The following is a 26,307-nucleotide window of genomic DNA, read 5'->3' on the forward strand; positions in this document are numbered from 1 at the left end:
CAGTAGGTTACAGGTTTGAAGCACGTCACAGTCATTCAATCATTGAATCCTACTCAGAATACCACAGACAAGGTTAGACCTTCCGGATTCTCTTGAATGCCGCCATCAGTTCTTGCCTATACCACGAAGATTCCGGTTAAAGAATCCAAGAGATATTCACTAAGCCTCAGATGCTTGTAGAACAAGAATGGTTGTCAGTCACCTTGTTCATAGGTGATAATGATGATGAGTGTCAATCATCACCTTCATCAGATTGAAGAACAAGTGATATCTTGGACAAAGAACAAGCGGAATTGAATAGAAGAACAATAGTAATTGCATTAATACTCGAGGTACAGCAGAGCTCCACACCTTAATCTATGGTGTGTAGAAACTCCACCGTTGAAAATACATAAGAACAAGGTCTAGGCATGGCCGAATGGCCACCCTCCCAAATGATCTAAGATAGCATAAAATTAGAAGATAGCTACCAAGATTCTTCGATTAATACAATAGTAAAAAGGTCCTACTTATAGAAAACTAGTAGCCTAAGGTGTACAAAGATGAGTAAATGACATAAAAATCCACTTCCGGGCCCACTTGGTGTGTGCTTGGGCTGAGCAATGAAGCATTTTCGTGTAGAGACTCTTCTTGGAGTTAAACGCCAGCTTTTATGCCAGTTTGGGCGTTTAACTCCCAATTAGGTGCCAGTTCCGGCGTTTAACGCTGGAATTTCTGTAGGTGACTTTGAACGCCGGTTTGGGCCATCAAATCTTGGGTAAAGTATAGACTATCATATATTGCTGGAAAGCCCAGGATGTCTACTTTCCAACGCCGTTGAGAGCGCGCCAATTGGGCTTCTGTAGCTCCAGAAAATCCACTTCGAGTGCAGGGAGGTCAGAATCCAACAGCATCTGCAGTCCTTTTTCAGTCTCTGAATCAGATTTTTGCTCAGGTCCCTCAATTTCAGCCAGAAAATACCTGAAATCACAGAAAAACACACAAACTCATAGTAAAGCCCAGAAAAGTGAATTTTAACTAAAAACTAATAAAAATATACTAAGAACTCAACTAAAACTACCAAAAACATACTAAAAACAATGCCAAAAAGTGTATAAATTATCCGCTCATCATGGATTCTGACCTTCCTGCCCTCGAAATGGATTTTCTGGATCTACAGAACTTTAAATGGCGCCCTCTCAATGGCGTTGGAAAGTAGACATCCAGAGCTTTCCAGCAATATATAATAGTCCATACTTTATTCGAGATTAGACGACGTAAACTGGCGCTCAACGCCAGTTCCATGCTGCATTCTGGAGTCAAACGCCAGAAACACGTCATGAACCAGAGTTGAACGCCAAAAATACGTTACAACTTGGCGTTCAACTCCAAAAGAAGCCTCAGCTCGTGTAAAGATCAAGCTCAGCCCAAACACACACCAAGTGGGCCCTGGAAGTGGATTTCTGCATCAATTACTTACTTCTGTAAACCCTAGTAGCTAGTGTAGTATAAATAGGACTTTTTACTATCATATTAGACATCCTGGATGGTATTTTGGATCCGGTGATCATGTTTTGGGGCTAGCCATTCGGCCATGCCTGGTCCACTACTTATATATTTTCAACGGTGGAGTTTCTACACACCATAGATTAAGGGTGTGGAGCTCTGCTGTACCTCAAGTTTTAATGCAATTACTACTATTTTCTATTCAATTCAATTTATTCCTGTTCTAAGATACCATTCGTACTTCAACCTGATGGATGTGATGATCCGTGACACTCATCATCATCCATCCTTATGAACACGTGCCTGACAACCACTTCCGTTCTACAAGCGAGAGCTAGGGTGCGTATTTCTTGGATTCCTGATGCACGACGCATGGTTGCCCCTCGCCTGACAACCGAGCCTTCCATTCCGTGATATCAGAGTCTTCGTGGTATAAGCTAGAATTGATGGCGGCATTCATGAGAATCCGGAAAGTCTAAACCTTGTCTGTGGTATTCCGAGTAGGATTCTGGGATTGAATGGCTGTGACGAGCTTCAAACTTGTGATTTTTGGGCGTGATGACAAACGCAAAAGAATCAAGGGATTCTATTCCGACATGATCGAGAACTGACAGATGATTAGCCGTGCTGTGACAGAGCATTTGGACTTTTTTCACTTAGAGGATGGGATGTAGCCATTGACAACGGTGATGCCCTACATACAACTTGCCATGGAAAGGAGTAAGAAGAATTGATTGAAAGCAGTAGGAAAGTAGAGATTCAACAGGAACAAGCATCTCTATGCACTTATCTGAAATTCTCACAAATGATCTACATAAGTTCTTTTATCTTTATTTTCTATTTATTTATCATTAATATTCGAAAACTCCATAACCAATTATTATCCGCCTGACTGAGATTTACAAGGTGACCATGGCTTGCTTCATACCAACAATCTCTGTGGGATCGACCCTTACTCACGTAAGGTTTATTACTTGGACGACCCAGTACACTTGCTGGTTAGTTGTACGGAGTTGTGACAAAGTGTGATTCACGTTTGAGAGCACCAAGTCTTTGGAGCCATTGTTGATGATCACAATTTTGCCCATCATCAGTGTTTGGATAATTTCTAAAGTTGTTCTGAATCACTTACATCCTTGCTGTCCAGACCAGGCTGAGATGCTCAAACAACATAGGGAGCTTAGCATGTTTGTGTGTCGCACCATCGAAACCCACGAGGAAGCCAAAATCAGACTGAGCAAAACTTACTAATCATTTGTGGCAGCAGCTGGCAGCCACTGTGAACTAGGTTTCATTGAAAAAGATGTGAGGAATTACATCACAAGAAAAGTACAGAATATTCCGAAGAAGACGATGCCAAAGAATTTGGAAAGTACCTAGTAAGAATGAAAGAGAAGAACCAAAATTTCTTCTTTGAGCTTAACCTTGAAGGCGATCACTGCATTAAACATGCATTCTTTGCCGATGCAAGAAGCAGGGCTGCATTTGAGTATTTAGGAGACGTGGTTTCATTTGACACCACCTATAACATAAACAGGTATTCAGTTCATTCAAATATAGTTTGATGTTCAGTGCATGTATATATTTCAGTTCACCACGGTCTGCTTATTATTTATGCATGTACAATTTGGTTTTAGGTTCTTTTGTGGGCGTGAATCACCACGGCCAATCGACACTTCTCGGATGCGCGCTGATGAAAAATGAGGACATCCAATCATTCAAATGGCTATTTGAGTGTTGGCCACGTTGCATGGGAGGAAAGGCACCAAAAGATATTCTTACCGATCAATGCGCATCGATTCAAAGGGCGATTGAGCTGTGCATGCCAACAACAATTCACCGCTGGTGCATCTGGTACATTATGAAGAAGATCCCAAGCAAGTTAAATGGCTACAAGGGCACATCAATATTGAACAAGAGATGATCCATATTATTTGGAACTCGTAAACAAAAGACGCATTTGATAGAAACTGGAACGATTTCCTTACAAAGTATGGCCTCGAAGGCAACAAGTGGCTTTTAGGTAATTGAGATTTCAATTCAAATTATTTTCATGCTCATATCTTTTTTTCCCAAAGCATGCACTTTTTTCGGTTCACCGCACCTTATGGGTTTGGTTTGTTTTGTAGAGCTATACAAGGATTGGCATATATGGATTCCAATGTACTTGGATCACCACTTCTGGACCGGAATGAGAAGGACACAAAAGAGCGAGAGCATGCATTCATTTTTCAACAAGTTCATCACACGGAATAGCTCCTTGCGACAATTTGTGAAGCAATACGACAATTGCCTAGCAAGTAGAGAGCAAGCAGAGAGAGAATTTAATGCTGCAGATTTTTACAGTGTGATACCCTGCGCAACAAAATCAGTAATAGAGGCACAATTTCAGCATGTATATACCCATGAGAAGTTCAGGGAAGTTTAAGCTCAATTCAGAGGTAAAATGAACTATATCACAAGATCAATGCATTCCACCCTAGGTTTCACAACATATGAAGTCATTGAGCAGGTTTCTAACTCCACATTCAACAGGTTTGTCGTCACCTACGACGCAGTATCACGAGATGTGAAGTGCCATTGCTTGCTGTTTGAGTCTAGGGGCATATTGTGCCGCCATTCGCTAAGTGTCCTAAGCTTTGAGCGAGTGGATAACGTGGCACCGAAATACATATTGGAACACTGGAGAAAGAATATAAAGAAGAGGCATACACACTGGTGCACAAAAATGTGATCATCAATAATGGTGCCAAAAACTTGGTAGCGCTCTCAAACGTGAATCACACTTAGTCACAACTTCGCACAACTAACCAGCAAGTGCACTAGGTCGTCCAAGTAATACCTTACATGAGTAAGGGTCGATCCCACGGAGATTGTTGGTATGAAGCAAGCTATGGTCACCTTGTAAATCTCAGTCAGGCGGATAATAATTGATTATTGGGTTTTCGAATAATAAATAATAAAGCAGAAAATAAAGATAAAGTTACTCATGTAATTCAATGGTGGGAATTTCAGACAAGTGTATGGAGGTGCTGTGTTCCTTCTGAATTTCTGCTTTCCTACTGCTTTTATCCAATCTTTGTCACTCCTTTCTATGACAAGCTGTATGTAGGGCATCACCGTTGTCAATGGCTATATCCCATCCTCTCAGTGAAAATGGTCCAAATGCTCTGTCACAGCACGGCTAATCATCTGTCGGTTCTCGATCATGTTGGAATAGAATCCCTTGATTCTTTTGCGTTTGTCATCACGCCCAACAATCGCAAGTTTGAAGCTCGTCACAGTCAGTCAATCCCGGAATCCTATTCGGAATACCACAGACAAGGTTAGACTTTCCGGATTCCCATGAATGCTACCATCAATTCTAGCTTATACCACGAAGATTCTGCTTAAGGAATCCAAGAGATATGCGCCCGGTCTAAGGTAGAACGGAAGTGGTTGTCAGTCACGCGTTCATAGGTGAGAATGATGATGAGTGTCACGGATCATCACATTCATCATGGTGAAGTGCAACGAATATCTTAGAATGAGAACAAGCGGAATTGAATAGAAAATAGTAGTACTTGCATTGAAACTTGAGGTACAACAGAGCTCCACACCCTTAATCTATGGTGTGTAGAAGCTCCACCGTTGAAAATACATAAGTGATAAAAGTTCAGGCATGGCCAAATGGCCAGCCCCCAAACGTGATCAATAGTCTCCTCAGATGAATAATAGAATAAAACCGAGACCAAAGATGTCTAATACACTAGTAAAAAGTTCTATTTATACTAAACTAGCTACTAGGGTTTACAGAAGTAAGTAATTGATGCATAAATCCACTTCCAGGGCCCACTTGGTGTGTGTTTGGGCTGAGCTTGATCTTTACACAAGATGAGGCTTCTTTTGGAGTTGAACGCCAAGTTGTAACGTGTTTTTGGCGTTCAACTCTGGTTCGTGACGTGTTTCTGGCGTTTGACTCCAAAATGCAGCATGGAACTGGGGTTGAGTGCCAGTTTACGTCATCAAAACTCGAATAAAGTATGGACTACTATATATTTCTGGAAAGCTCTGGATGTCTATGTTCCAACGCCGTTAAGAGAGCGCCATTTGGAGTTCTGTAGCTCCGGAAAATCTATTTCGAGTGCAGGGAGGTCAGATTCCAACAGCATCAGCAGTCCTTTGTTAGCCTTCTTATCAGAGTTTTGCTCAGGTCCCTCAATTCCAGCCAGAAAATACCTGAAATCACAGAGAAACACACAAACTCATAGTAAAGTCCAGAAATGTGAATTTAGCATAAAAACTAATGAAAATATTCCTAAAAGTAACTAGATCATACTAAAAACTACCTAAAAACAATGCCAAAAGCGTATAAATTATCCGCTCATCACAACACCAAACTTAAATTGTTGCTTGTTCCCAAGCAACTGAAAATCAATTAGAATAAAAAGAAGAGAATATACTATGAATCCCAAAATATCAATGAATATTAATTCTAATTAGATGAGCGGGACTTGTAGCTTTTTGCTTCTGAACAGTTTTGGCATCTCACTTTCTCCTTTGAAGTTTAGAATGATTGGCATCTATAGGAACTTAGAATTTCAGATAGTGTTATTGATTCTCCTAGTTAAGTTTGTTGATTCTTGAACACATCTACTTTTATGAGTCTTGGTCGTGGCCCAAAGCACTTTGTTTTCCAGTATTACCATCGGATACATAAATGCCACAGACACATGACTGGGTGAACCTTTTCAGATTGTGACTCAGCTTTGCTAAAGTCCCCAGTTAGAGGTGTCCAGAGCTCTTAAGCACACTCTTTTTGCTTTCGATCACGACTTTAACCACTCAGTCTCAAGCTCTTCACTTGAACCTGCATGCCACAAGCACATGGTTAGGGACAGCTTGATTCAGCCGCTTAGGCCTGGATTTTATTTCCTTAGGTCCTTCTATCCACTGATGCTCAAAGCCTTGGATCCTTTTTACCCTTGCCTTTTGGTTTTAAGGGCTATTGGCTTTTTCTGCTTGCTTTTTCTCTCTTTTTTTTCCTAATTTTTTTTGCTCTTTTTTTTTCCGCAAGCCTTTGCTTTTTCACTGCTTTTTCTTGCTTCAATAATCAATTTCATGATTTTTCAGATTATCAATAACATTTCTCTTTTTCTTCATTCTTTCAAGAGCCAACAATTTTAACATTCATAAACAACAAGATCAAAAATATGCACTGTTTAAGCATTTATTCAGAAAACAAAAAGTACTGTCACCACATCAATATAATTTAACTAAATTCAAGGATAAATTCAAAATTCATGTACTTCTTGTTCTTTTGAATTAAAAACAATTTTCATTTAAGATAGGTGAAGGATTTATGGAATTATTCATAGCATTAAGACATAGTTACACAAACATAAACACACATATAGCATAAAAATCGAAAAACAGAGAAATAAGAACAAAAAATGAGTCCACCTTAGTGGCGTCTTCTTCTTGAAGGACCAATGATGTCCTTAAGCTCTTCTATGTCTCTTCCTTGCCTTTGTTGCTCCTCCCTCATTGCTCTTTGGTCTTCTCAAATTTCATGAAGAATGATGGGGTGCTCTTGATGTTCTACCCTTAATTGATCCACATTATAACTCAAATCTTCTAAAGAAGTGTTGAGTTGTTCCCAATAGTTGTTGGGAGGAAAGTGCATCCCTTGAGGCATCTACGGGATTTCTTGGTGATGAGCATCCTCATGCGTTTCTTGGGTTCCATGAGTGGGCTCTCTTGTTTGCTCCATCCTTTTCTTAGTGATGGGCTTGTCCTCCTCAATGGGGATGTCTCCTTCTATGATGACTCCAGCTGAGTAACATAGATGGCAAATAAGATGAGGAAAAGCTAGCCTTGCCAAAGTAGAGGGCTTATCAGCTATTTTGTAGATTTCATGAGAGATGACTTCATGAACTTCTACTTCCTCTCCAATCATGATGCTATGGATCATGATGGCCCGATCCACAGTAACTTCGGATCGGTTGCTAGTAGGGATGATGGAGCGTTGGATGAATTCCAACCATCCTCTAGCCACAGACTTGAGGTCCAGTCTTCTTAGTTGAACCGGCTTGCCTTTGGAGTCTCTTTTCCATTGAGCTCCTTCCACACATATGTCCATAAGGACTTGGTCCAACCTTTGATTAAAGTTGACCCTTCTAGTGTAGGGGCGTGCATCTCCTTGCATCATGGGCAAGTTGAACGCCAACCTCACATTTTTTAGACTGAAATCTAAGTATTTCCCCCGTACCATTGTAAGATAATTCTTTGGGTTCGGGTTCTTACTTTGATCATGGTTCCTAGTGATCCATGCATTGGAGAAACTGCTAAGCTGTCCAGCCTGACCTCTTCGCACTCAAACAGCGATAACTTTAGCTACAGAGGTCCAAACGACGCGGTTCTAGTTGCGTTGGAAAGCTAACATCCGGGGCTTCGATTTAATATATAATTTGTCATAGCTGCCTCGACGCCAGGCGACACGGGTCACGCGGACGCATGACCTGGCAGGAACGCAACCCGCGCGGCCGCGTGAGCCATGCGGCCGCGTCACTTTTCCGCGACCTGTACGGACCAGAAAGCACTAGAAGTGATTTCTGGGCTATTTCTGACCCAGTTTTCGGCCCAGAGAACACAGATTAGAGGCTATAAAGTGGGGGAATGCATCCATTCATAGAAAAGCTTTTCATAATTCACCTTTCATGTATTAGATGTAGTTTTAGAGAGAGAGGTTCTCTCCTCTCTCTCTTAGGATTAGGATTTTGGACTTCTCTTAGTTTTAGGAGTGACTCTCAATCCCAGGTTCTTTATTTTTATTTATTTTCAATGTTCCATGTTTAGATTGATTTTCTTGATTAATGTTATTTGAGATATTTCAGATTGATGACTGCTGTCTTTTATTTATATAAATAATTTGGATTTTCCTGTTGCCCAATTGGCTTATGAATGTCTTCCATGTTAGATTTTACTGCTTTGAATGAATTGAAGGTATTTCAGATATTTGTGATTTTAATTTAGCTTTTTACATTCTTGGCTGTGGTTGATTAATTGGTGACTCTAAAGTTATCAACTCCATTGTTGATTGAAAATTGGATTTCTTCATTTCATTAATTCATATTCCAATAACTCTAGCCTTTCCCAAGGAAAGACTAGGACTTGAGGATTCGAATTAATTCATCCACTTAACTTACCTTCATAGTTAGAGGTTAACAAAGTGGGAGAAAAATCCAATTCTCATCACAATTGATAAAGATAACTAGGATAGGACTTCCAGTTCTTATACCTTGTCAAGAGATTTTATTAGTATTATTTTATTTTACTTGTCATATAACATATTCCCACCTTACTTCCAAAACCCCAATTTTACCTTTTTCATAGCCAATAATAAGAACATACCTCCCTGCAATTCCTTGAGAAGACGGCCCGAGGTTTAAATACTCGGTTATCAATTTTAAAGGGGTTTGTTACTTGTGACAACCAAAACGTTTGTACGAAGGGATTTCTGTCGGTTTAGAGACTATATCTACAACGCGACTGTTTTTATGAAATTCTTTACTGGTAACAATCCTAACGTCAAATATCAAGAGAAAAGCAAAGCAAAAAGTTTGTTAACGCATGAAGAAGCGACATTAAGTAATGTGAATGACCTTCAAAGCCCATGATGAGCGGATAATTTGTATACTTTTTGGCATTATTTTTAGTATGTTTTTAGTAGTTTGAGTTGAGTTTTTAGTATATTTTTCTTAGTTTTTAGTTAAAATTCACTTTTCTGGACTTTACTATGAGTTTGTGTGTTTTTTCTGTGATTTCAGGTATTTTCTGGCTGAAATTGAGGGACCTGAGCAAAAATCTGATTCAGAGACTGAAAAGGACTGCAGATGCTGTTGGATTCTGACCTCCCTGCACTCGAAGTGGATTTTCTGGAGATACAGAAGCCCAATTGGCGCGCTCTCAACGGCGTTGGAAAGTAGACATCCTGGGCTTTCCAGCAATATATGATAGTCCATACTTTGCCCAAGATTTGATGGCCCAAACCGGCGTTCAAAGTCACCTACAGAAATCCCAGCGTTAAACGCCGGAACTGGCACCTAAATGGGAGTTAAACGCCCAAACTGGCACCAAAATGGGAGTTAAACGCCAAGAAGAGTCTCTACACGAAAATTACTTCATTGCTCAGCCCAAGCACACACCAAGTGGGCCCGGAAGTGGATTTTTATGTCATTTACTCACCTTTGTACACCTTAGGCTACTAGTTTTCTATATATAGGACCTTTTACTATTGTATTTTCATCTTGGTTCTTCTGGTTCCCTCTTTGGGGCCGAAACCAATGATCACTTTTGTTCTTATGTATTTTCAACGGTGGAGTTTCTACACACCATAGATTAAGGTGTGGAGCTCTGCTGTACCTCGAGTATTAATGCAATTACTAATGTTATTCTATTCAACTCCGCTTGTTCTTTTACCAAGATATCACTTGTTCTTCAATTTGATGAATGTGATGATCCGTGACACTCATCACCATTCTCACCCATGAACAAGGTGGCTGACAACCATTCTTGTTCTACAAGCATCTGAGGCTTAGTGAATATCTCTTGGATTTCTGATTGCATGATGCATGGTTGATCGCCTGACAACCGAGTGCTCGCCTGACAAACGAGCCAACCATTCCGTGAGATCAGAATCTTCGTGGTATAGGCAAGAACTGATGGCGGCATTCAAGAGAATCCGGAAGGTCTAACCTTGTCTGTGGTATTCTGAGTAAGATTCAATGACTGAATGACTGTGACATGCTTCAAACCTGTAACCTACTGGGCGTTAGTGACAGACGCAAAAGAGTGATTCTATTCCGGTAGGGGAGGGAACCAAACCGGTGATTGGCAGTACTGTGACAGAGTGCGTGCATTAGCTTTCACTGCGCGGATGGGAGGTAGCTGCTGACAACAGTGAAACCCTACATGAGCTTGCCATGGAAAGGAGTAAGAAGGATTGGATGAAGACAGTAGGAAAGCAGAGAGACGGAAGGGAAGGCATCTTCATACGCTTGTCTGAAGCTCTTACACCACTGATATACATAAGTATCACTATCTTTATCTTTATATTATTTTCGTTCTTTATCATATACAATTGAGTTTGCCTGACTAAGATTTACAAGATGACCATAGCTTGCTTCATACCACCAATCTCCGTGGGATCGACCCTTACTCACGTAAGGTATTACTTGGACGACCCAGTGCACTTGCTGGTTAGTTGTGCGAAGTTGTAGTGATCACAATTTCGTGCACCAAGTTTTTGGCGCCGTTGCCGGGGATTGTTCTTGTGTATGGACAACTGACGGTTCATCTTGTTGCTTAGATTAGGTATTATTTTTCTTCAGAGTTCTTAAGAATGAATTCTAGTGTTTCAAGGTGATGTTCTTATCATCACCAAAGCTGATTGATCATCATCAATTTAGCTCTTGAATGCAATGTCTTGCTGAAGCTTAGCTAGCTATGTCTAATTCCTTTAGACTAAAGCTTTAGACTAACATTGCATGATTCCTGGAATTCTCATTAAGAATTTTGATACCTTTATTTTCCTTTTCACCAAATTTTCGAAAAAATCCAAAAAAATTACAAAATCATAAAATCCAAAAATATTTCTTGTTTGAGTCTAGAGTCTCATCTTAAGTTTAGTGTCAATTGCATGTTCTTACTGCATTCATGCATGTGTCCTCATTAATCTTCAAGTTGTTCTTGATGATTTCCTTGTTTTGATCTTTGAATTCTATTGACTTGAGTGTTTTGTTGTTTCTCATATGCATTCTCATCTTGTTAGTGTCAATAGTATACAAACTGCTAAGTTTGGTGTCTTGCATGCATTGTTATTTGATTTTAGTTGCATTTTTTTTATTATTCCTCATTATTAAAAATCCAAAAATATTTTTAATTTGTGTCTTTTCAAGTCAATAATACAGAGAATTGAAGATTCAGAACATACAGCAGAGGAATTATACAGAAAAAGCTGAGCATTCGAAAATGCCCAGTGAAGAAGACAGACTGGCGTTTAAACGCCAGCCAGGGTGCCTGGCTGGGCGTTTAACGCCCAAAAGGGTATAGTTTTGGGCGTTAAACGCCAGAATGTGCACCATTCTGGGCGTTTAACGCCAGGATGGCAAAGGGGGAAGATTTTGTTTTCAAAATCAATTTTTTTCAAGTTTTCAAAGTTTTTCAAAATCAAATCTTTTTCAAATCATATCTTTTCAATCAAATGTTTTCAAAATCAATTTCTTTCCTTTTTCAAAGATACTTACTAACAATTAATGATTTGATTGAACATTTTTTGCCTTTTCTGTTAAGGAAGGTTTTATGTTTGAATCATATCTTTTCTTGTTAGGCAAGTCATTAATTTTTCAAAATCAAATCTTTTTAAAATTGTTTTCAAATCAAATCTTTTTAAAATTGTTTTCAAATCAAATCTTTTTAAAATTGTTTTCAAATCAAATCTTTTTAATTTGTTTTCAAATCATATCTTTTAAAATTATTTTCAAATCAAATCTTTTCAATCATATCTTCTTAACCACATCTTTTTCAAAATAGTTTTCAATCAAATCTTTTTAATTTCTAATTTCAAAATCTTTTTCAAAAATCACTTGATTTCTTTTCCACTCTTATTTTCGAAAATCAATTAAGTGTTTTCCAAAAATGTTTTCAAAATATTTTTAATTAATTTTCGAAAAATTACTTCCCTCCTTCTCACATCCTTCTATGGAGTACCACTCCTTCTCAATGCACAATTCGAACCTTATCTAAGTAAAGTTCGAATTCTTCTTCTCCTTCTTCTTTCTATTTCTTTTTTCCTCTGACACCTCAAGGAATCTCTATACTGTGACATAGAGGATTCCACTTTTTTTTTTTTGTTCTCTTCTCTTTCATATGAGCAGGAGCAGAGACAAAGGCATTCTTGTTGAAGCTGACCCTGAACCCGAAAGGACCTTAAAGAGAAAGCTAAGAGAAGCCAAAGCACAATTCTCTTTAGAGGACCTGACCGAATTCTTCAAAGAAGAAGAAGACATGGCAGCCGAAAACAACAATAATGCAAACAATGCAAGGAAGGTGCTGGGTGACTTTACTGCACCTACTCCTGATTTTTATGGGAGAAGCATCTCTATCCCTGCCATTGGAGCAAACAACTTTGAGCTTAAGCCTCAATTAGTTTCTCTAATGCAACAGAATTGCAAGTTCCATGGACTTCCAATGGAAGATCCTCATCAGTTTTTAGCTGAATTCTTGCAAATCTGTGACACAGTCAAGACTAATGGGGTAGACCCTGAGGTCTATAGACTGATGCTATTCCCTTTTGCTGTAAGAGACAGAGCTAGGATATGGTTGGACTCTCAACCTAAAGAAAGCCTGGACTCTTGGGAAAAGCTAGTCAATGCCTTCTTGGCAAAATTCTTTCCACCACAAAGATGGAGTAAGCTTAGAGTGGAGGTCCAAACCTTCAGACAGAAGGATGGAGAATCCCTCTATGAAGCTTGGGAAAGATACAAACAATTAATCAGAAGATGTCCCTCAGACATGCTTTCTGAATGGAGCATCATAGGTATTTTCTATGATGGTCTCTCTGAACTATCCAAGATGTCTTTGGATAGCTCTGCTGGAGGATCTCTTCATCTGAAGAAGACGCCTGCAGAAGCTCAAGAATTGATTGAAATGGTTGCAAATAACCAATTCATGTACACTTCTGAAAGGAATCCTGTGAACAATGGGACTAGTCAGAAGAAAGGAGTTCTTGAGATTGACACTCTGAACGCCATTTTGGCTCAGAATAAGATATTGACTCAACAAGTCAATTTGATTTCTCAAAGTCTGTCTGGAATGCAAAATGCACCAAACAGTACTAAGGATGCTTCATCTGAGGAAGAAGCTTATGATCCTGAGAACCCTTCCATGGAAGAGGTGAATTACCTAGGAGAACCCTATGGAAACACCTATAATTCTTCATGGAGAAATCACCCAAATCTCTCATGGAAGAATCAAGAGAGACCTCAACAAGGTTTCAATAACAATAACGGTGGAAGAAACAGGTTTAGCAATAGCAAGCCTTTTCCATCATCTTCTCAGCAACAGACAGAGAGTTCTAAGCAGAATACTTCTGACTTAGCAACAATGGTCTCTGATCTAATAAAGACCACTCAAAGTTTCATGAATGAAACAAGGTCTTCCATCAGAAATTTGGAAGGACAAGTGGGTCAGCTGAGCAAGAAAGTTACTGAACTCCCTCCTAGTACTCTCACAAGTAATACAGAAGAAAATCCAAAAGGAGAGTGCAAAGCCATAACCATGGCCGAATTTGGAGAGGAAAGGGAGGAAGTGAACGCCACTGAGGAAGACCTCAATGGGCGTGCACTAGCCTCCAATGAGTTCCCCAATGAGGAACCATGGGAATCTGAGGCTCAAAATGAGACCATAGAGATTCCATTGGATTTACTTCTGCCTTTCATGAGCTCTGATGAGTATTCTTCCTCTGAAGAGGATGAGTATGTCACTGAGGAGCAAGTTGCTAAATACCTTGGAGCAATCATGAAGCTAAATGACAAGTTATTTGGAAATGAGACTTGGGAGGATGAACCTCCTTTGCTCACCAAAGAACTGGATGACTTGTCTAGGCAGAAATTACCTCAAAAGAGACAAGATCCTGGAAAGTTTTCCATACCTTGTACCATAGGCACCATGACCTTCAAGAAGGCTCTATGTGACTTAGGGTCAAGTGTGAACCTCATGCCTCTCTCAGTAATTGAGAAGCTAAGGATCTTTGAGGTACAAGCTGCAAGAATCTCATTAGAGATGGCAGACAACTCAAGGAAACAAGCTCATGAACTTGTAGAGAATGTTTTGGTAAAGGTTGAAGACCATTACATTCCTACTGATTTCATAGTCCTAGAGACTGGGAAATGCATGGATGAATCCATCATCCTTGGCAGACCCTTCCTAGCCACAGCAAAGGCTGTGATTGATGTTGATGGAGGTGAACTGATCATTCAAGTGAATGGAGAATCCTTTGTGTTTAAGGCTCAAGGATATCCCTCTGTCACCATAGAGATGAAGCATGAAGAGCTTCTCTCAAATCAGAGACAAGCAGAGCCCCCACAGTCAAACTCTAAGTTTGGTGTTGGGAGGCCACAACCAAACTCTAAGTTTGGTGTTGGGAGGTTCCAACATTGCTCTGAGTATCTGTGAGGCTCCATGCGAGCCCTCTGTCAAGCTACTGACATTAAAGAAGCGCTTGTTGGGAGGCAACCCAATGATTATATTTTATATATTTTCTTTTGTTATTTTATGTTTTTTGTAGGTTGATGATCATAAGAAGTCACAAAATCCATTGAAAAAGCAAAAACAGAATGAAAAACAGGAAGAAAAACAGCACACCCTGGAGGAAGATGCTGCTGGCGTTCAAACGCCAGTAAGCCTAGCAGTTGGGCGTTTAACGCCCAGTCTGGCACCATTCTGGGCGTTTAACGCCAGAAAGGGGCACCAGACTGGCGTTAAACGCCAGAAAAGGGCAAGAACCTGGCGTTAAACGCCAGGAATGGGCATCAGCCCGGCGTTTAACGCCAGAAATGGGTCAAAACGTGATTTTTGATGCCATTTGGTGCAGGGATGACTTTTCCTTGACACCTTAGGATCTGTGGACCCCACAGGATCCCCACCAACCCCACCACTCTCTCTTCTTCTTCACCCATTCACCAATCACCTCTACCACTCTCCCTCTCCTCCATTTCTTCTTCTTCTACTCTTTTCTTTCTTCTTTTGCTCGAGGATGAGCAAACCTTTTAAGTTTGGTGTGGTAAAAGCATTGCTTTTTGTTTTTCCATAACCATTTATGGCATCCAAAGCCGGTTCAACTGAGAAGGCATGACCTCAAGCCCATCACTAAGAAAAGGATGGAGCAAACAAGAGACCCCTCTCATCAAGAGATCCCTGAGATACCTCAAGGGATGCACTTTCCTCCACAAGACCATTGGGAGCAAATTAACACCTCCCTAGGAGAGTTGAGTTCCAATATGGGACAACTAAGGGTGGAGCATCAAGAACACTCCATCATCATTAGAGAAGATCAAAGAATCATGAGAGAGGAGCAACAAAGACAAGGAAGAGACATTGAGGAGCTCAAGAACTCCATAAGACCTTCAAGAGGAAGAACAAGCCGCCATCACTAAGGTGGACCCGTTCTTTAATCTCCTTGTTCTTTGCCTTTCTGTTTTTCGAAAATTATGCTTTATGTTTATCTATGTTTGTGTCTTATGATCATTAGTGTCTTAGTGTCTATGCCTTAAAGTTATGAATGTCCTATGAATCCATCACCTCTCTTAAATGAAAACTGTTTTTATCACAAAGAACAAGAAGTACAGGATTTCAAATTCATCTTTAAAACTAGCTTAATTAGTTTGATGTGGTGACAATACTTTTTGTTTTCTGAATGTATGATTGAACAGTGCATATGTCTTTTGAATTTGTGGTTCATGAATGTTAAAATTGTTGGCTCTTGAAAGAATGATGAAAAAGGAGACATGTTACTGAGGATCTGAAAAATCATAAAAATGATTCTTGAAGCAAGAAAAAGCAGTGAATATAAAAAAAAAAAAAGAAAAGAAGCAAACGAAAAAAAAAATAAAAAAAGAGGAGAAAAACGAAAAAATTGATGAAAAAGAAAGAAATAAAGTTGTGATCCAAGGCAATAAGAGTGTGCTTAAGAACCCTAGGCACCTCTAATTGGGGACTTTAGCAAAGCTAAGTCACAATCTGAAAAGGTTCACCCAATTATGTGTCTGTGGCATGTATGTATCCGGTGGTAATACTGGAAGACAGAGTGCTTTGGGCCACAGCCAAGACTCAATAAGTAGCTGTGTTCAAGAATCATCATACTTAACTAGGAGAATCAATAACACTATCTGGATTCTGAGTTCCTAAAGAAGCCAATCATTCTGAACCTCAGAGGATAAAGTGAGATGCCAAAACTGTTTGGAGGCAAAAAGCTACTAGTCCCGCTCATCTAATTTGGAGCTAAGTTTCATTGATAATTTGGAGTCTATAGTATATTCTCTTCTTTTTATCTTATTTGATTTTCAGTTGCTTGAGGACAAGCAACAATTTAAGTTTGGTGTTGTGATGAGCGGATAATTTGTATACTTTTTGGCATTGTTTTTAGTATGTTTTTAGTAGTTTGAGTTGAGTTTTTAGTATATTTTTCTTAGTTTTTAGTTAAAATTCACTTTTCTGGACTTTACTATGAGTTTGTGTGTTTTTCTGTGATTTCAGGTATTTTCTGGCTGAAATTGAGGGACCTGAGCAAAAATCTGATTCAGAGACTGAAAAGGACTGCAGATGCTGTTGGATTCTGACCTCCCTGCACTCGAAGTGGATTTTCTGGAGCTACAGAAGCCCAATTGGCGCGCTCTCAACGGCGTTGGAAAGTAGACATCCTGGGCTTTCCAGCAATATATGATAGTCCATACTTTGCCCAAGATTTGATGGCCCAAACCGGCGTTCAAAGTCACCTACAGAAATCCCAGCGTTAAACGCCGGAACTGGCACCTAAATGGGAGTTAAACGCCCAAACTGGCACCAAAATGGGAGTTAAACGCCAAGAAGAGTCTCTACACGAAAATTACTTCATTGCTCAGCCCAAGCACACACCAAGTGGGCCCGGAAGTGGATTTTTATGTCATTTACTCACCTTTGTACACCTTAGGCTACTAGTTTTCTATATATAGGACCTTTTACTATTGTATTTTCATCTTGGTTCTTCTGGTTCCCTCTTTGGGGCCGAAACCAATGATCACTTTTGTTCTTATGTATTTTCAACAGTGGAGTTTCTACACACCATAGATTAAGGTGTGGAGCTCTGCTGTACCTCGAGTATTAATGCAATTACTAATGTTATTCTATTCAACTCCGCTTGTTCTTTTACCAAGATATCACTTGTTCTTCAATTTGATGAATGTGATGATCCGTGACACTCATCACCATTCTCACCCATGAACAAGGTGGCTGACAACCATTCTTGTTCTACAAGCATCTGAGGCTTAGTGAATATCTCTTGGATTTCTGATTGCATGATGCATGGTTGATCGCCTGACAACCGAGTGCTCGCCTGACAAACGAGCCAACCATTCCGTGAGATCAGAATCTTCGTGGTATAGGCAAGAACTGATGGCGGCATTCAAGAGAATCCGGAAGGTCTAACCTTGTCTGTGGTATTCTGAGTAAGATTCAATGACTGAATGACTGTGACATGCTTCAAACCTGTAACCTACTGGGCGTTAGTGACAGACGCAAAAGAGTGATTCTATTCCGGTAGGGGAGGGAACCAAACCGGTGATTGGCAGTACTGTGACAGAGTGCGTGCATTAGCTTTCACTGCGCGGATGGGAGGTAGCTGCTGACAACAGTGAAACCCTACATGAGCTTGCCATGGAAAGGAGTAAGAAGGATTGGATGAAGACAGTAGGAAAGCAGAGAGACGGAAGGGAAGACATCTTCATACGCTTGTCTGAAGCTCTTACACCACTGATATACATAAGTATCACTATCTTTATCTTTATATTATTTTCGTTCTTCATCATATACAATTGAGTTTGCCTGACTAAGATTTACAAGATGACCATAGCTTGCTTCATACCACCAATCTCCGTGGGATCGACCCTTACTCACGTAAGGTATTACTTGGACGACCCAGTGCACTTGCTGGTTAGTTGTGCGAAGTTGTAGTGATCACAATTTCGTGCACCAGCCCACCACGTGTGAAAACAAGAGGTCGGCCCAACAGCAGACTTGGATCAAACCTGGAAAAAAGATCTCAAATGCCATGAAGAAAAAGAAAAAGATAGGTCCAAGCGAGGTAAAATTGACTTGCTTTTGATTAGTTAAAAATTCAATTGTTCATTTTGCTAATATATGATTAATTATGTCTTTTGTAGTTGAACCTTTTAGATTCCGCATCATCGATTCAGTCAAGCTCTACTCTTTACAATACACTAGATATGAATTATCCAAGAGAGGATTGTACAAGTTTTAGTTTTTATTAATGTAAATTTTTGTTCACCCATGAGCAAATTTCGGTTCACCATGGTTATAGCATGGGTAATTTCTGACCGTTGTTAGTCTTTAATGAATAGTCACTTTTTTTGTGAAATTCTATATTGATATATGCAGTTTTTTTATTCGTCTAGTGTATTAATTTCTAAGTTGAATATTTAGAATTTGTTTTGAGAAACGGAAATCAGGGTTTAGTGTTTAGGGTTTAGGTTTTAGGGTTTAGGGTTCAGGGTTTAGGGGTTTAGGATTTAGGGTTTAGTGTTAGGCTTTAGAGTTTTAGGGTTTTAAAGGTTTAGGGGGTTTAGGGTTTTAGGGTTTTAGGGGTTTATGGGTTTAGGGTTCAGTGTCTTTAAAACTTTCGGTTTGGTTAGTGTATTAATTTCGGTTTACTGTGTTTCTTGGTGTTACTAATATATTTGTAAATACACTGATAGCAATCAATGAGAACTTAGAATAAAACAGCAGCCAAACAGTTTCAAGAGATTTATAAATTAACATCTTAGATGAGCACATTGAATACATTGAAAATATTATTAATATTAAGATTAGATACATAGATTAGCATTTACATTAATATTCACATATATACATTGCTTTTTTAAACAAGTTAAACAAAATATTATCAAATACAACCAATGAATCACAATATATCCTATTTACTATCTAAATCCCCAGATGTGAATTGACAATAAGGGCTGGAGAGGGCATCAGAAGGCTTTGGTAGTTTTATTGCTTCAGATTCCCAAATCACTTGCTTTCTGATTTTGTTCATTTCATGCAATAGAAGATTTAGACCATATTAGTACCTGAAGTCATCAATCTCTTCCTACAATTTAATTGAAAGGAATTAGTTACATATCAAATGAACTCAACTGAAATAAGAAAAGAAAGAAGCTTATTAATTTAGAAAGTACTTACTTGTGTCCAAGCCCTATATTTATATCTCTTCCCGCTCTTGATCTTTTGTGGATCGATCGTTTTAAGCCATTTCATGACGTATATTCCACAATCATAGCTAAGCAAGAATTGAGTATAATACGATTAATAGTATACAAAATAAAATACATTAAATATAGGGCTATAGAAGAGAAAGATTCTTACTCTGTACGTTGACCATTCAATTGGATATACTCTGCTTCTTTTCCCAGCCCATCTTCCATTAAGGGTTCCGCCCCAGTGTAAACCCTCATCTGAGAAATTATTAATCCCTGAAAGGGACACAAAAATTTAAAAAAAAGCATCAACAGTGAATCAAACTCATTTCATGTACTAAATTACTTGAATAATTTACAAGAAAAATAACTTACAACAAATTTGTTCAGTATCACTCTTGATTCAGGTATATATTTTTTCGGCTTATTGATAGGGTCAAGCACATAGAATTTCTTTTTCTTGACATCAGCAATCAACAACCACCAATGAGCTCCGTTGCAAATTGGCACAAATAGCTTAATTGTGGGTAAATGATAGAATATTTCAGTGGAAACAAATAACAGATGAGAGAATTATTGAAGAATTTTTAGATATTACAACTTACAAATGGATGCGAAGCAAGTTTTATTTTGTCAAGAAACTGGCAGTGGTAGGCATACTGCTCAATATCAAACCGGTATGCCTTGTTTGTCATTTATCAATGTACTCTACGCCATGTGTTCCCAACATAAAATTCTGTAAAATGAAGATCAGTTAAATCAAATTTTCACCGAATCGAACACAATTCATATGCTGAATATGACGTGAAAAATATTCATTCATGAAGAAAAAAGTTTTCTTCATGCAAAAGAACTCAACAGGACACATAAGAATCAGGTGAACCAATAATAACATTCTGACTGAACCGAACAGGAATCAGCAGTGAATAAGAAATTTAGCTTACCATAATATCTAGCGGCACAATGTATATTATTCCTGATACTGCCGAATATTGATTTGGTTGAGAATCATGCTATGTATACTGACATCCTACACGAAGAAAAGTTATGAGATATACTGTATAAGAGTGTTTAGAAAAATTATTATTGTTAAAGCAATTGGAAAAGAATATACCGAGGCATGCACTTGTTCTCCGGGCATTAGAGACATGAAATATTCTCTTAACCCCTCATAAAGAGCCTCATGTTTCAAGACGAATATTGTATCATATTCGTTGCTACTATCTTTTGTCCTTTTTACATGTGTCATCCAATGATAACACTTTTCGATCAACTCCTTTGAGATTTTTATTTTTTTCTGGAGTTTTTAAAACTGCAGCAGCTGGCAAGGGTGGCTCGGAAGTTGTTGCTTCAGCAAACTTTAATGCTGCCGTCACTCCAGCATCTACCACCGCCTCTGCCGGGACTTCAAGCTGTGAAACAGGCGGCTCAGAGGGATCAGTTGGTTGAGATGCTGGTGGACTTATCCCAAGGTTAAAGGAAGGCATATCATCTTCCCTTTGGCTTGGTTGTTGTTCTTCTTCACCAGGACTGCTGCATTAAACATATAACAGTTCAAAAACAACTCATTTAAATTAATAAAAAGAACTTTTATAGTCAACTTACTCATCATCAGAAATTTCATAGAAATAGTCATCTTTCAATAATTCTTCAATAACAGAACTCGTAAGAGAGAACGCATGTTTTGGCTCTGTTTTTCTTGGTGAAGATATCTCGATAGCCTGCTTTTTAGGTTCCGGAGGGCAGCTGTAAGAAACAAAAGAGATAAAACTTACAATTAAAATATGTAGTGAACTGAAATTATTGGGATTTGTATAAGCAGTGAAACTTACACATTAATGTGGTAAATAAATATTTATAAACTTACTCTTTATCAGAGGTTTGTTGTGTTTGACTTTCGGGAGGGACATAGATAAATTCATCATTGATCAACTCTTCCTGAAGAGAACTTGGAAGAGACAATGCAAGAGGATTTCTAATGAATGTAAACAAGGAAGAAGTTAATGTTGAATAATTATAAATTGTTCTAAGAAACGGAAATCCGCTCATTGAAAAGCTCACATTTTCAAAGGTTCAGAATGAGTTTCTTGTTGAACGGGAATGATTTATAGCACAGAATTGGGTGTAGCGCTAGTGACATTTAAACACATTTTTTGTGAGATTAATTAAACAAAATTTAATTACCTAAATCTGATAGGGTAACATAAATATTTTCAACTTATACTGGTGGACTTTTTAAAGTCTTTCTTGGATGAATTTTCTTTTTTCTAAAATATTTTACCGTGGATTCTGGGGTATTTTTCCTAAAAAAAAAAGATACAAATTAAAATTAGAAACCAAGATTAAAAGCAGAGGTTTAGAAATACATTAAATTCATTGTTGGAAACCACCAAACCGAAAGTAAAGAGTGCAACGAACCTGGTATTGTCTTGGACATTTACAGACGATGCGCAGCTTCCCTGAGTCTGCAAAAGTGGTTCACTTCCCAGATTTACAGTTGGCAATCTAACCAAGATAAATAAATATTATTAATTGAATCTAGAGGAATTACAAAAGGTTTTAGCAAAAGTAATCAAAGAAACGAAAAGAAATTGGCATAAGAAATTGAATCTTACGTCAGAGAGGATTCATTTCGTTCCTCTGTTGAGGCAAACTGATCCGGAGCAATGTGTGTTGATTGAGCTCCCTCATTTCTTTTTTTTTAATCTTTTTTCTCTTATCATCTCCAACGCTTGCCTTCTTCTTTCTGCAGTGTTGTCTTTTCGTTGTTTAGTTCTGAAAGTTCATAAAATAAGTATCAATACACCTAAAATGAAAGTATCAATGAAAGAAAATCTGATTCATGAAACTTACTCCCTGTTAGATTGGGTTTGTTTTTTGCCACCCTTTGCGGTTGTTTTCTTTTTATTATGGGTGTTTTCTCAATTTCTTTTTCTCTGCAAGACAGACAAACACATCGAATTTATAACTAAGAAAAATATAAGCAAGTCAAGAAAATAACAATTAATTCAACCAAACTGACAGACACCACCAAACCAAAAATAATTAAAAGGCATAACCGAAAATTGGAAGAACACCGAACCGAAAGAAATTCAGTTGCTAAACAATACTTACTGGCTTTTAGATTTGCTTGTGCTCTGTGAATCTATCAGCACAAGCTTCCTTTTTTTTGGTTTGTTTTTTAACCACCTAATTTGGTGGTTGTTTTCTTTTCTTTGTTCTGGTTTTTTCGATTTCTTCTTCTCTATAATACATAAGAACAAGTGTAGAACAAATTTAAGCAAATACAAGTTAAATAAAATCAATATGAACATTAAACTTACTGGCTTTCGGATTCACTTTTGCTTGTTGAATCCGTGGGAATGCTTTCAGTTTCAATTGCTGATTGTGAATCCTTCTCATCAACCACCTTCGTTTGTCTTGCTCTCTTTGCCGGTGGTGTTTTGTCAGATTCAGATTGAGATTCAGATTCAAAAAATTTTTCTTCTTCTAAAGAACAATCCAGATTGACAATTTTCTTTTTAATTTTCTTTCCCTTTTGTTTTTTATCCAACTTCTTTGTTTCTATTTTTTCATTCTTTTTTTCTTTTTTTTTGTACAGAAGTCCCTAAAACAGAAACAAGGAGTCAATTATTTAATGAGAAATACAATAACAACCATTTAATCAACATGAGCAAACCACTTTACTGAATGATACTAATGTGCTGAAAAAAAGCCCATAAAATATGATGATTATTTAATGATCAAAGAAACATTTTTGCATGCACAAGGACTCAATTGAACACAGTAAGAATCAGATGAACCAAAGGGAGCGAGCCCACCGAACCGAATAAGGTTTATATGGTGAACAATTGCCAGTAGGACAAATAAATTAATTATAACCTAAAACAGAAGTTTATCTACTTAGTAGAGATTTTAAAAGCATTTGAAACCAAATTTTAGGAGAAATTTTAGTAGAGTATTTACCAATGGTTTTGTTGCTTCTCTAGAAATCTGTTCAAGCATCATTTGCTTTGTCCAATGAGACACCCAAGGTGCTGGGGGAGCCTTAGGTACAAATGGGCGAGGAAACTTGGTTTCGTGAAAGTATATTAGCATCAACACGAAAATACAGCCATCAACAGACTGTTTCTTCCCCTTTCTTTTGTTTTCAACTCCTTTCATCAAGAATTTGAGCACATGTTTTTTCCAATCCCATTCTCGAATGTTGTCTACATGAAAGATTCGTGGCTTATGAATTGAGGAGGCCACACTTACTGGTGTGGGCAGCAAGAAGCACTTTTGTATGAAGACAACAAAAGTCCTCTTGAACTTTTTCTGGTTCTCCTCCCCTTCTATACTCATATCCAGCACATTCCTTGTCTTCTGGATTCAGGTTGTTGTAATCAACCTTATCATCAAAACGATTACCTACAATATTTTAGTAGCACAAATCAATCAAAAAGGCTCAGTTTAATTTTCTATAAACCAAATCAACTGAAAATAAGCAGTAAGTGAAAAGTGTATTACCTCCGTTGGTTATGCCCAGGGCAGCTGCTATTTTCCGAGGAGTTATGTATATTCTGCCCTAGAGAGTTTTCAATCATCCTTTCTCTTCATCAAAGTGATCAATCAATTCTCTCAACAGCGCATGAGAGACATTCATTTCTGGGACATGTGCCAGGGCACCAAATCCCATTTCTTCCACTGTATCTTTCTTTTCTTGAGTCATATTCTTGTACATTGTTGCCATTACCTTTGTTTGGCATCTGCAATAATGAGTTTTTTGCAAGTTTTGAAACAGAATGTGATGGTGTATTTATAATACAAAATAGATAGTATTCGAATGAAAGCGGACAAATATATTTAATGTGCTTACGTTATAGTGCGGCTTCATTGTTGCCATTGTCTTGTTCTATTTTGCTGTAAGAAAAAGGTTTGGTCAATACTTCACTCAATACACCAATAAGCACAAGCAAGTATATCTTAATCAAGTCAATTAAAAGCCACCAAACAAATCAAAAGGAAGCCACCGAACAAAGTAAAAGGAAGCCACTAAACTGAATAAAATTCATTTGGCCAAATTTAAAAATATCCACAAAATTTATTCCAAAACTCTAGTTATACTACTGTAAAAATTCAATCATAGCATTTCAAAAATACCACCGAATCCAAAAATGTTCATATCAAGAATAAATCATTTTCAACTTTTAATCATCAAGAATAGTATTTTTCCATGCAAAAGAAGTACTGAATAGTGTAACAATCAATTTCAAAGCGCTAGTTACACTGTCTACTGAATTGAATGAAAAAAACAATAAATTTCATTCCTAACCCTAGTTATATTGTAGAAATGCATGCACAATAGTTTGATCTACTAAACGAAGAAAATAAATTCAATAAACCTAAAATGCAACTAGGAGAAACGCAATATTGCAAGATTTCAGATGAACATTAGTTTTTTTCATACCTTTTGTTTCGTTTTTTTTTTGTTGTTTCTTGCCAAATCTTCTCCCGATTCTGCTGGAGTAGTGGTTTTCGCTGAGAACGTGACTGAAATTTGAATGATTTTGAGAGAGATTTGAAGAGACGGAGCGGTTTCGTGTGTGTTGCAGAAAAAGGAACGTTTTTCATAATAAAGCGCGAATGAAGAGTCGTTTCGTTAGTATGGGGCGCGTGGAAGTCACGTTTATTTGATGAGATTGGAAGCACGTTATTTGTTTTTGGTTTGGGCCAACTTGGTTACATGGATGTGTATCAGGCCCGTTTCATTAATTGTTTAATTTCCTGTTAGATTCTTATACCATCTTCAATAGAGTGTTTTTAGATTATTATTTTTAATATTTTCAAGGAATAAATTAATTTAAAATTAAAATCTATATTGAATTAATTGATAAAATAAAATCGATATCACCCTAAGTATACGGTATTATTTTAATTGAAAACCAATAAAATTCTGATACTCGTATAATTATGTTGATAAAATAATTAAAAATAATATAAAATTTTAATTGAATTAAGACTAAGTATTAAAACAACAAATTTTACTTTTAATTTTAAATTACTATTTATAACAAATAATCCTATAAATATTTATGTATCATTTTATAATATCTAAAATAAAATTAAAATTAAAATTAACATCTTCAATGATCTTCATCTCACATCTATAGTACATGCACCATTAGGAGAAATATCATCATTAATTTCACTAAAATCAGATATCACATTATGTGTTTCTTGGATTTTGAATGAACAAGAGACACAATAGTTTTTGTGTACATACTAAAGCTCAAAAGATAGAATAATATATTCTGATAATAAAAAATGATATTAATCAATACAAATTTATCGTTTGCAGAGTAGGTTGAGACTGGACGAGGTTTAAAAAATTTAAAAAATTTTGCAGCGATAGTCTTATAACTTTCAAGATGAGAACCAGCAGCAGCGTTGTCTTCAAGTCCCTCGAGTCCACCTTTTACTTAAAGGTAAAAACCTAACAGATTATGGGTTTGTTTGATCGTCATCCTCAAACAAGATCTTGTTTTAATATTATTTTTTAAGATATTTTTTACTAAAATAAAAATAATTTTATATTTAATTATCTCATATAAATTTTTTTATTTATTAATTATGAATAAAATAAGATAAAAATATTTTTTTATTTATTTATTATGTAAAAAATATTTTTTTAAAAAAAAATTTTAAAAAAATATAAATTATAACTTCTCAAAATAGATATTTTTTATTTTTTTAGTATTTTTACTCTTACTATTAAAAATTTGTCAAACACACTAAAAAATAAAAAAAAAACTATTTTTTATTTAAAAGAATTTTT

General features: G+C 37.4%; 1 protein-coding gene and 1 non-coding gene across 2 annotated transcripts; one reads left to right on the forward strand and one right to left on the reverse strand.

Moving 5' to 3' along the window:
* Positions 1 to 2,870: 2,870 nt before the first annotated feature.
* Positions 2,871 to 4,219, forward strand: LOC130949447 (protein FAR-RED IMPAIRED RESPONSE 1-like). Its single transcript, XM_057878163.1, has 4 exons — positions 2,871 to 3,022; positions 3,453 to 3,508; positions 3,615 to 3,880; positions 3,998 to 4,219. Exons 1-4 carry the CDS (start codon positions 2,871 to 2,873, stop codon positions 4,217 to 4,219), a joined length of 696 nt encoding a protein of 231 aa, XP_057734146.1.
* An 8,717-nt stretch (positions 4,220 to 12,936) lies between these two features.
* On the reverse strand, positions 12,937 to 13,044 carry LOC130952651 (small nucleolar RNA R71). The gene has a single exon (XR_009074829.1). It is a non-coding gene; the product is annotated as a small nucleolar RNA R71 (small nucleolar RNA).
* Between the last annotated feature and the right edge of the window lie 13,263 nt (positions 13,045 to 26,307).

This window comes from Arachis stenosperma, chromosome 9, assembly GCF_014773155.1.
Source record: "Arachis stenosperma cultivar V10309 chromosome 9, arast.V10309.gnm1.PFL2, whole genome shotgun sequence".
NCBI classification, from domain to species: Eukaryota; Viridiplantae; Streptophyta; class Magnoliopsida; order Fabales; family Fabaceae; genus Arachis; species Arachis stenosperma.